This window comes from Numenius arquata, chromosome Z (genome assembly GCF_964106895.1).
Source record: "Numenius arquata chromosome Z, bNumArq3.hap1.1, whole genome shotgun sequence".
Classification (NCBI taxonomy): domain Eukaryota; kingdom Metazoa; phylum Chordata; class Aves; order Charadriiformes; family Scolopacidae; genus Numenius; species Numenius arquata.
This window is the reverse complement of record NC_133616.1, coordinates 29,639,883-29,652,398: the sequence shown is the minus strand read 5'-3', so window position 1 is coordinate 29,652,398 and position 12,516 is coordinate 29,639,883. Positions and strand designations below refer to the sequence as shown.

Sequence of the window (12,516 nt, the reverse complement as noted above, 5' to 3'; positions counted from 1 at the left end):
TGCCAGCCCTCCTGCGCTCACGTGCGTGTTGTCAATTTGGGAACTGCTCAGAAGCAAGAGGGGACTCGTACACAGACGCTGAGGGATTCTGACACATGGAGGAGAAATTTGCATTCAAGAACGAGATCAGGTGCTTCATCAGGGGCTGAAAGTTCTGTCTAGACTTTGGTCCTCTGTCAAAATCCACAGTCCTGTAAGGCTCCAGAGGTGGAAGGTAAATAAGAGGTTTTGACCTTGGGCTGTTGTGTTGGTTTTGTTTTTTTTCCTTCTCAAGTTGTACTGGTGCATCTTGCCTGGATGCAGTGTCTTACCAGTACTAAGGCTGGGGCAGCTTTAACATTTCTGTATTAGTGATGACTATTCATATAACCTACCAGTGACAGTAGTGGGAAGGGGAAGGGAAGGCTGTGGCTATTATGTTATCTAATTACAAAGCAGGAGGGGACATCTGGAGGGGAGAATCAACAACTGTTGTAAAAATGGGCTGCTGCTTTTAACCACGATGAAGGAAGAGCCGAGTCACCGCTGAAGATGTTACCACTGCTAACTTTCTGGAGCTGAAAACACAATTAGGAAATGAGAACTTAAAGGAGGCAGATTGGGTGATGCTATGAGGAAAAGCTGAATCGTAATCAGAATGGAGAAGCTGGCATGATTTATGGCTTGTGGTCATTAACTTTTTTTTTTTTTTTAAATAAACAACTGAGTTTTAATAATGAAAAAGAAAAGCTAAGTTACAAAACAAGACTTTTTAAAAGAAACACAGCTGGGACAATGGCAAACAAAATCATATTTTGTCTTATAATAATTGAAATAGCCATCCCAGATTTAAAACTAGAAAGAATGGATTCCAAAGGAAGTGAAAGCAGCTACAGAAAATGCAGAATTTGAGTATTAAATGTTTAATAAGTAATCCAGAAGAGGCCTCTTGTGTTTCTAAGAGTATTTTTACTTTTTACAGACTGTATACTTTCTACTGGTTGTTGAATGAACTAAGGGAGAACTTAAAAATCAGCATGTCAGTAAACATGGCGGTCAAACTGAGTTGAGAAGGAATACTCAGTAGTGTAATAATATGCTGAGTTGAAGGTAAACATTAAGTTTTCAATTAAGAGGCCTGGTAATCAGTCCTATCAAAGGCACCACACAGTAAATATGTTATTTGCTGCTTTAGTACCTGGAAATGTTTTTAACTTACTCTATCCTTGGAGGAATTCCTGAGTTTTTTCTTGCATGCTCTAAAGTAAAATTGCCCTTTCATGACAACGGAAATAGAAACCAATTATCTAGCAATTCCAAGAAAACAAAAGCTATGCAGATATTAAGATGCCTATTTTAAGCTTCTCAAACACACAAGACTTGAAATGTAATCCTTCTTGGCGTGATGCAAGACCTTCCTTTCTCGTTAGATAGCAAAACCCACCACACTTGTAACTAACTCCCACGCTGTTCCAGTTGATAATCAAATATCTTAGCTCCTTCAAATATCCTACATAAATATTATTTGGCAGTGGTAGGGGTAGTCAGTTATCCCTGAAAAACTACCTGATCGTGACTTAGATAATCGCAAACCTGCTTGAGCAGTACAAATCCAGTTTGTAGTACCTGTGAGTAGTACGTGGCACTGGCTTACAATAACAAAAGTCAGATGTTAACAGCAGTGCCAAGAGCAGTCAGTGATTGCTGATACTTTAAGTTCAACGCATACCAGAAGAGCTGAGCAGAGCCATACCCTTTTACATCCCTAACCAGTAACTGAGGATGCTGGGGGAGCAGACAGGAAACAGCTTGTGAGCTCTGTCTGTTCTTCGGCCATTGCTGAGGACAGACTATGGGGCTGGATGGACCATTTGGCCTGACCGTCGGGCCCTTGTGTTCTTCGCTCCTGCCTTTCAGCAGACGATAAGAATCAAGCCCTTGGCCTATTGCTTTCCAGTATGACAAGAATGGTACTTACTGCAATGACATCCAGCCAGCTGAGACAGCCCATTTAATAAGTCATTTCTTACTAAAGTTATAGAGGCTGTGGGATTTGTAGGGAAGAAACAGACTCAAACACATTTGTTCAGTTTCAGCTTTTGTTTCTGTGTTCACAGCTGAGAAGGACTATTCTCAGACTGATGAAGTAGTACTTAAATCATCTACTTTTTTGGATGGGTGGAACATAAGAAATCAGAAAGAATTAGTTTAATCTTGCCACTGATTTTTTTCCTGTGCATTCAACAAAATATGGGCATATTAAGGAAGTTAGGCAACGTACAGCATTTGATAGCACTATTTACAGAGAGATTTTTCTGATAAACATATTCGCAGTTTTGCCTTATCTAAGTTACTAGTTAAGCATATAAATTTGTGAGGCATAAGCCATTGTAGACATCTCAGGCATTCCAGTTTAGTAGAGATGCAACTCTTTACACAAGTCATCTTTGCACCTACATCCTCTGTGGTTTTTTAAATATATAGAAGAGTTCATATATTATCTCTACCCCTTATCCTTTAAAAATCAACTAACACTTTAAAACAACACAGGCATGGTTTCGTTCTATTATCTGATTGCTTAGAAGCTCTGTGGAACTAACTGCAAAAGTACAGGCGATATAAATCAGTATTTAAATTATATATTACATGTTTATTATGGGTGCAATTTTATTTAAATTTACATTTTATGAAAAATCAGAAGTATTTACAATTTTTGTAAGATAAACCTGTAAGCTCTAATTTACAGTTTGATGTAGTAACAATTCATAAAAATTCAGATCCGTTAGAGTTGTGTTTAAAATTAATTTTCTTAGGAGGCAGCTACAATGGATATTGCTGTATACACAAGCAAGAACCAGCTTGCTACATATGGGTTTTTTTTATCAGATGTACTTTTTACATTGTTTTCGAATTTCTTTACAAAAAGTCTATATAAACTTGTATGGCTTCAAAATTGTAACCTGCACCCAATGCAAATGTATATATAATCACCTGAATGAAGGCTAGTTTAAAAAGTGCTGAAACATAACTACTTCATTTGACTTAGAAATGAAAGTAATACTTGATTAAAAATAGCAATACAGTTTTGGATTTTCATTAATAACATATTGTCATGTTGAACACAGTTTGATTGCAAAGCAGATTACAATTAAGATTCCAGTAAAAAGACTGTACCATTTAATGAGCAAGAAATTTATCATTCAATAAGATTAGAAATTACGAGCCAAATATACTCTTCCAATCAAGTCTACAGTACAGTATGTGCTTAGTGCTAACAACGGAACTCTTGTCTCCAAAAGTGTGTAGTATACATTAGAACTTACGTAGCCTTAATTTATTGTAAAGCTTCAGCAGTCCAATTCATCACTGGTTTTGCATGAATTAGTTCAAGCACATTTTATTGTTTTAATAGAGAATTTTAAAGATACTGATACTCAAAATGGTCGTAAGAAATTCTCACATGCAGGTTAATGAATTATTTTGCCGCAATACTTTTGATTTCGGCACTGAAAAAACACTTGATAATACAAATACATAGAACATTTTCTAAGTTAGTGACTTGCTTTAAAAAACGTTACTAATGTGTCACTTGTGCTTAGGCTGTGGCAAGCAGATTAGATGACAAAACAAATATTAAAATTGGTGGTTATATAAAAAAATTAAACTAATAGAAATGGCAGCACTTGTCATCCTGCTGCCATAAAATCCCCTTTTAAAATGCTATTCTTCCTAAAGTACTATATTTACATTCACATCACACAACCCCAAAAGCACTCAAAGTCCGAAGATTTGCAGTCAAAGTGAAGGGAAATGCTGTTTGCTTTTACCATCTTCAGTCATTTTTCAGGATTCTCATCTTTGGTGATATTAAAGTTACTGTCTCAGAGTTTCAAAGTCCTGCGTGATGCATCTCCCTTTACTGCAGCTGCATTTATTGCAATTACCCCATGAGGAAGTAATCCAGTATTTTAAGCCTCTTTTAAAACAATCTCCAGTTTTTGCAAATCTGCCTTCTAAATCAATCCCAGTCGCAGGAGTTTTTATAAAGTTGTGTGTATTATACAAACACCGTGCTTTCTTGACGAAGAGCCAAACTTTAAAAAAGGAAGTGAGGCATATGAATAATAAATTGGATAGGCACAGGCTTTTTTAAAAGGCACAAATGTTATGCAATTCATATAAAAATAAATTAAATCTACAGCATTAATGAAAACAATCACAACGCCCATAAAATTTACTAACTGCAGAAGTAAATCTCTGCTGTCTTTTGCAATTTTGTAACACATTGCACTTAAGAAAAAAACCCTATATAAAACAACTTACATGTTAATAATATATGATACAAGAGCATCAAGTTACATTTCTTTTATAGATCCCCAACTTCGTTATTTTTGTGGCATGAGTGGACAGAAGAACTACATGAGACTTTGCCTCTGCCTTCTTTAAGAACTGGCAATTTAAAAATCTGAAAAATGAATATTACTTATGGAAAGCGGAAATATTTCTTACTCGCTCTCCTGCATTTTTAGGTTTAATGTTTACAGTATAACATACAATTTCATACTTTCATTACAACTATGGATTACTATTTTTACTTCATCTATATAAATTTACTAAAATTTCAACAAATTTTCCCAAATATTGCAGTTGATCATTTACAGACAGTGTTGAAGTTGACTTCAGTGCTATTATAAAGTAATAAAAAGTTTGCAAAATGACTTTTAAAAGTGCATTTTCTGTTCTGTAGTTCAGCCTCAAAGTAGGTCAACATTTTGAAAAAAAATTAATGCATGTTAAAATAGTGTTTGAAAAGTAGAGAGGGCAGAGAGAGCTTCTTCCACTCCTTTGATCCAATGACTTTCACAGGTACATCAGCAGTCTGCCATATACCGTCCTGAAAAATAAAGGTAGGTTTTTTTGCAGTCAGTAGGTAAAACAAATTTTGTCAGTATTTTCCTGCAGCACTTTCAGTAACTATGGAAAAACAAAACCCCTATGAAACAGTTTTCAGCCACGTTTTAATTAAAAGTAACCATTTATGCATCACTTAATTAACAGTTTCGTATTTTATAATTTAACCCTATAGAATATATAATATTAATTGGAATATATAAGCATGTCAGAGTCTTACCAGTGGCAAATCTCTTCTTAAGGAGGGAAAGCCGATAGCCAGTGCCTACGAGCTCTACGTCTACTCCTGAAAGGGTACTTCCTTCACTAATGAATTGCACTGCAAGTGTTGCTGGTTTACTGGGTCCTTCTGAAAGCTCAAATTTTGCCCTGAGGGATCCAGAACCTATAAAAATAACAAAACTGTAAAGCTGGTTGTTTTGTAAGAGCAAGACAATTTTCCAAAATTTTTAGTAGTAAGAAGTAAAACTAAGATGGTGACCTTTGAGATCTATTCCTAGCAGCAGTCCTACATCAACTGTCAAAAGAGATGAGAGTACAAGTTTGTTTTGCCCAATATGGCCTTTAAGACAATGACTAGTGAGTGATTTAAAGAGAAACGATACACATTTCTGCAAGATTATACAGAATGTGGGTATCAGACAGCCTGGTAATCTCTTACTACTTGAAATGTCTGATTGGTCCCTATAATCATCTTTTTTGCTTGCTGTTCTGCAAGTATTTAATACCACCTATCTCATATGTACTACTTTTCATTAGAAGATTTGAAAGTACATCAGAATATTTAGATGTCACAATCTGTCTGGATTAATGTACAGGAACAAAGCCATTGGAATAAATACAGAAATGTACCCAGAACAAAGAAATTCTTATTTTTCTAATAAAGACAAAGTCTGATTAATTGCTTTTCCCCACAAGTTTCAGTTGATTTTTCAGAGACAGTGGTGAAGTGTCATCATCTTGATGCCTTGAGGCAGTAATAGTTCAAAATTACTTTAAGTACATTTCTGTGGTCAATGTGAGGCATTTAAAAGTTCTTAGATCTTTTCTTGTTCTTGCAAAATATGCTGGGAAAAAAACAGATTTATGTAATTAATAATGGAATAATGAGAGTCAAGTATTTTTACTTCTTTAAAACAACCTGCTGTTGTTTCACAGTTCCTAGTCAACACGAACTGTAAAATAATGAGGAAAGTTAGTAACTGAAATGTTAATGGGGTGAATGTTAATGAATGAAATTGTTTTATGCAATGGCTTGTTCTTAATAAATTTGGCTTAAGGTCCATTTCATTTCTTCAGTAGGTCTGTCATAGTTTGGGTTAACTGGAACTTCTTTCCACTCTAAGCTTGGAAACTTATATTTCAAGTGCTTTGAAAGTTTGGTGTGTGTTTTATTTCTCTCTGCAATTGACAGCTCACATAATGTGTTGGACCATAAAAAACCCCAAAGATTTTACCACCCAGTCCACCAAAATAAAGAAGACTTCAAGGACATTAACAGTGTTTGTAAAACTGCTCCCTTTGTTTCTGCAAGTCTAAGACCAGCATAGTATTACTTCCTTTACTCACACTGAATTGTGAGTACTATGTGTTTATACTCAAAGAAAAGGGGAAGAAAGATGGTGAGAAGGGAATATAGCAGAGGCAGCGGGATATGTGCGAGTCTACTGAAGACACACAGGATGCAATCCACATCACTTCTGCAGGTGCACAGTAGCTCTTCATCTGGCCGCATTTGTGTTTTAGTATCATTTTTTCTCCACAGTTTGGAAAAGGGATAAAAAAGAAAAAAGAGGTCTACGCCAAGTAATCATATGGAAGACAGATGGCAAAGAACTGTGAGGTCAGTGAACGACAACGTACACCAGACTACAGCAACAACCTCTGTCAGGTAAAATTCTCTCCGATTTAGTTTGAATGATGACCACAACTTTGCAGCCTTTGCAGGAACAAAAGAGGTCTTCCCTTTCCAGGCTCAGGGAAAGGCAGCTGGGCAGAGGACAACTATTGGTACCTTACAAAATGCTGTATCAATTACCACTCTGAGCAGATGTGCACAGATTGATTTTTTTTCCTAGAGCTGTATATAGTCAAAAGAAAGACCTTCAAAATGTTGGTCAAGAATCATCTATTGTTGAGTCTATCTCAACACAGGACTTTAAGATCTTTTTTTTTCCTTCACCCAATTCTTCCACTTACCTCTTTCTACTTTATTTCAATTGTCAATGTATGGAAAGACAGAGATATTAAACGTATTTTCCTTTGAATAACTGCTAATTTCCAAATAGCATTTAAGTAATAATTTCCTACCCAGTCTACAGTCTAAACTCTATTTTAGAGCTACTAACTGCTTTCATGGGGCTTCACTATTTTTCCTTTAATAGCTAATTAATAAATCTGTATTTTGACATCATACTGTTAATGGAATCGCTCAGAAGGAAATTAATTGAGAAGAAGGTAAAGAGGATATAGCATAAGAAGACCTGTTAAACAGGCATGAGGGCGTAGACAGTAAAATGACTACCTTTTTACTGTTACAGTTTTTCTGTACAAGAAAACAAAACAAAAGAGTGCAACTTGCCTCCGTTCTCAGACTTCTCTGAAATGCTAGATATTTTCCAATATGCTTTCATCTGGTCTGCATTCCTGTGAGAGAATGGTAGGTTAGTTATAAACACCAGTTTTAGCATATTGTTTCCCTAGATCTGCACCAGTATGTCACAGACATCTGAAAACAGAGGTTAATAAATACACTTGATGATTTGAAGGTAAGCTTGTGGAAAACTATACAAAGCAAACAGGAAAAGAGGTGAGTGTGTCTGCGTTGCCCCAGAGCAGCAGAGCTCAGAAGTACACACCACCTTTTTATACGGCTAACACTAGCCCTGGCTATGGCTCCACAACTCAAAACCCTCTGTGGTCCCCAAGAGTAAGGGAAGACCAAATGCCCTGGAAGCAGTTTGAAAGCCACCTCTTTATGCTTCATGACAATGGTATGCGGGAGAGCTATGTGGATTGCTGTCCTCTGTGTGAGCCTCCTGGCACCGTGTACTTTATTCCATTTCCATATTCTACTAAAACTAGCTGGCCTAAGTGACACAGGGTTTAAGCTAACTTCTGATGCTGTAAAGGGCAGAAGAGGGCACCAAGCACCAGAGTCTCCAAGTTGACAGGGCATTTTAACTCCTAGAGCACTTTGCAGCAGCTCTGCCACAGGAAAGTCAACAACTTAAAGCTGTGAGCAGCATGAACTAGGGCATTAGAATTAGATCACCTTTAAGGTCCCTTCCAACTCTAGCCATCCTAGGATTCCACGATTTGTCCAAATAACACATTTAAATGTACTGCCTCCAGAAATATCAGAACCTATCTGATAAATGCATCAGGTTTATTTATCTTCTGAACCTTGCTTTATAAGGTAAACTGATATATAAGTAACAGGGTTAACAAAGCCTGATTTCCTTCAACTTGACATTCTTTGCCCTCTTCACATTAAAAAGACTCTCTTGGAAATAAACAGTCCAGGAATTACATTACAGCTGGGCAAGTACCTATGTGCTGCCAAACCACAGGCGCAGCAGTTGAATTCTGCTTACGTTTTGCTCTACGGACGTACTGCTCTGCCTAGTCCTACTGCCCTCTGCTTGTTTGCACAAACTTGTAGAAACATGATTACCTGGGATCTGTGTCTCACTTTCAAGTGCTAATGTAATGCACCACCTTAGAAGGAGGTGACAGGTAGTTCCTAGTCAGATAATAACCTGCATGATGCTTGAAGTGAGAGACAATGCTACCTGGCTTATGGAAAGCTCCTCAGTTACTAAGGTGTGTTTTAAAATAATTTCAATTATCTTGTTAAGAACTGCATTTCTTCTACTCTCTCTATATTATCCATATATAGGATATATCTATAAACACACATATACAACATGTTTTTTAACCAGCAAGAGATTTTAGTTTCAAATTACTATAGTAAAAATGTCTATCCTGTCCAGTGGCCAAAAGAAAGCAAACATTGGAAATTTCATAAAGGCTTCTATTATTACACAGTTGGAATGGGTGCATATTGTCTCATTTTAGTTTATGTGAATTGGCTACACATGATCTGTTTCTGATCAGAGAATATACAAAACATCTATAATACGCATTTTATCAAGACAAAAAAAATTAGCTGTTTCATCCAGTGAAGTTTTTCAGACTGTGACTGATGAATACATTGACATGAATCTGAAATAATAAAAAGAAAAGTATTAATTTTACCATTTTGCAGGTGGAAGCGATTGCATGTTTGTTACTCCTCCATCTACTGGTACCATAACCTGGACGTTAGACAGCATACTAGGCACATTCATAGACTCTGGGTTGTACTTGTAATCCACTCTCACATCAGTAGTGCTAGCATTACATTTCCAGTAAGTTGCAAGATTCAAGGGAGTGGACTGGATGCCATTTGAAGATACCTGTGAAAGAATAAACCATTGAAAGCAGCTTAATTAAATATTCCCTTTTTGGGCAGACTTAGGGAGTGATGGTAACGAATACAACTCTAAATCAAGAGAACAACTGACCTCTGAATCCTTATCACAGAATTCTGAAGATTGTTGGACCCTAAAGTAATTTCTGTTCTTTTAATTTTAAAATAATTAAAGAAAAGATATAAACTCTGCTGGCCCACAAGGCTTCTTCCTGTTCTGGCTTTTATAAGTCAAAATAGTTTTGTTTCAGTCTTGCGTTCTGCCTCACATGAGAAGCTTGCTTGCAGCAAAACTACTTCATCCTTAGCAGTTGTGTGCCACACCACTTCAGCTGCCCGAGCAGCCAGCAGCAGAGGGAAATACCTGTCATTACAGGACGGGCAGCCAGCAAAACACTTCTTACCTATTCAAAGCGTTATTTTCCTGTGGCAGGACAGCAGGATGCTGCTGCTTCTGTAGCAGAGCTTGTGATACTGCCCTGCTGCATATCTACCACCTTCATAGTCTACTTGAGGAACCTTCTATGGCCTGATGCCTTCTCTTGCCTTTCCTGGGCAGCCCAGAACCTTTTCTATCTACCAGTGCTTTCGCATGCCAACGCCTCATTTTTCCTCGACAGCCAAGATCTTAAATAGATATCATTCTTCCACAGTACTCATTTCTGCAATCCAAAGAAATGTTTTGTTCCTTTCACCTTTCTCAGGAATTCTGTGTACCTAATGTGCTTTTTATAGATTAAGTATACCAAGATTTTAAACTATATTGGGAAGATATGGAAACTACAATGGTGTTAATAGCTGGACTAACAGGTTCTTTTGTTTTTTTGATGTAGACAGTTGTCTCAGATGTTCAACCATTTCAGTGCAGGCCTAGCAAATCCCTGTTCTCTACTTGCGGTGAGTTTGTCTGTCTTGAGTTTTTGTGAAGATTTTTTATTGACAGCCAGAACGTCTTCTCAGAGATTCACAGAATAGTTGAGGTTGGAAGGGACCTCTGGAGGTCATCTGGTCCAACCCCCCTGCTCAAGCAGGGTCACCTTGAGCCAATTGCCCAGGACCATGTCCAGATGGCTTTTAAGTATCTCCAAGGATGGAGACTCCACCACCCCTCTGGGAAAACTGTTCCACTGCTCAGTCACCCTCACATCAAAATGGTGTTTTCTGATGTTCAGAGGGAACTTCCTGTGTTTCACTTGGTGCCCACTGCCTCTGGTCCTGTTACTGAGCACCCCTGGAAAAAGCCTGGCACCACCCTCCTATGAGGCATTTGTATACATTGTAAGTTCCCCCCGGAGCGTTCCCTTCTCCAGACTGAATAGTCCCAGCTCTCTCAGCCTTTCCTAATAGGAAAGGCCCTTTCCTTCATCTTCATGGCCCTTTGCTGGCCTCTCTCCGGTATGTCCACATCCCTCTTGCAATGGACAACCCAGAACAGGACAGAGCACTCCAGGTTTGGCTTCACCAGTGCTGAGTAGAGGGGAAGGATCACCTCTGTCAACCTGCTGGCTATACGCATCCTAATGCAGCCAAAAAGACCATTTGCTTCCTTTGCAGCAAGGGTCTATTGTTGGCTCATGTTCAACATGGTGTGTCCCAGGACCTCCAGGTTCTTTTCTGCCAAGCTGATTTCCAGCTGAGTGGCCCCCAGCATATATCAGTGCATGGGGTTGCTCCTCCCCAGGTGCACTTCCCCTTGTTGAACTTCTTGAGGTTCCTGTCAGCCCATTTCTCCAGCCTGTTGAGGTCCCTCTGGAGGGCAGAATGACCCTCTGGTGTACCTAGAGGGTCCCCCCAGTTCAGTGTCATCAGCAAGCTTGCTGAGGGTACACTCTGCCCCACCATTCAGATTATTAATGAAGAGTTAAACAGGGCCCTGAACTCAGTACTGGCCCCTGGGACATACTGCTAGTTACTGGCCTCCAACTAGACTTCATGCCACTGAACACCATCCTCTGGGCCTGAGCATTCAGCCAGTTTTCAATCCACCTCAGTGTCTGCTTGTCCAGCCTGTACTGCACCAGCTTCTCTATGAGGATGCTATGGGAGGCAGTGTCAAAAACCTTCCTGAAGTCTAAGCAGACAATATTCACTGCTCTCCCCTCATCCCTCATCAGACCAGTCATTTCATCATAGAAGTTTATCAAGTTGGTCAAGCATGACTTTGCCTTGGTAAATCCATGCTGACTGCTCCTCATGACCTTCTTGTCCTTCATGTGCCTGTAAATGGTTTACAGGATGAGATGTTCCATTATATTGTGAGAGGTGAGAATGTCATACGTTCTCATATATTACAATCCACCAGCTACAGCATCCAAAACTTATGCAATTACAAAATCAAAGATAGTAAAACGATAAACTTGTCGTGGTTTGGGCCAAATTGGCCACTGAGACGAACGACAGATGCTCTCAAACAAACCCGCACCAAACCCCCTAAATTGCAGGAAAATTTGGATTAGCTAACAAATACCTAAAGAAGGAGTGTTTGACGCTTGCACACATGAACTGAAGTGTGAGCAAGCTGAAACAGGTCACGAATCCAAGGGAATGATATGAAGCATAGTAGGAATGCACTAAGCCTGGGCAGAGCCTGTGCATTGTAAACAGTGACATACCCAGAACTGGTCTAGATGAGGGATGACAGTTGATCCGCATACTAACAGGCAAAGAACAATTCTTTTATGTTCTGTGTAGATACAAAATCTGCCAGAGTTCCTTAAAAAATTCCAAAGGGAAAAAAGCGTTTACCTGATACTTTAAAACATCCACATTGTAATAGGATGCAGATGGATTCTGTTCTGATAATTTCTTGAGGTAGACAGTTATAGCTTGCATGTTCATCCAAAAATCCTTAGTACTGGAGTCGCTTTGCGACTGATCACTAAAAAGAAAAAAGCCAGAAGGCAACACTGAGTTTTGTATTTTGGATGTCTGAAAATTAAGATAAGATCTTTCCCCTTCTTCACTATTTCAAACAAGAATTTGTTCTAATGATTTAAAACACATAATTGCACCTTCCTAAATATTAAGACAAGTAACTGCTTGTTGTATCTGGTAAATATACTCCTTCCAGGTTGTGGAGCAGTGAGTGTCCTCCACTGATGAACTGCATTGCAAGATGGAGTTAATGCTGAATTTGGATTTTACATTTTATA

General features: G+C 38.4%; 1 protein-coding gene across 1 annotated transcript in view; it reads right to left on the bottom strand.

The window, feature by feature from the left end:
* Window positions 1–2,617: 2,617 nt before the first annotated feature.
* Window positions 2,618–12,516, bottom strand: part of FCHO2 (FCH and mu domain containing endocytic adaptor 2) — a 92,810-nt gene continuing 82,911 nt past the window's right edge. The window contains exons 22-26 of the mRNA XM_074166765.1: window positions 12,110–12,242; window positions 9,151–9,350; window positions 7,472–7,536; window positions 5,111–5,275; window positions 2,618–4,873 (exon numbers count right to left, since the gene is read on the bottom strand). Coding sequence (XP_074022866.1) covers window positions 4,851–4,873; window positions 5,111–5,275; window positions 7,472–7,536; window positions 9,151–9,350; window positions 12,110–12,242 — 586 coding nt within the window. The 3' untranslated portion in view covers window positions 2,618–4,850. The remainder of the gene's footprint in view (window positions 4,874–5,110; window positions 5,276–7,471; window positions 7,537–9,150; window positions 9,351–12,109; window positions 12,243–12,516) is intronic.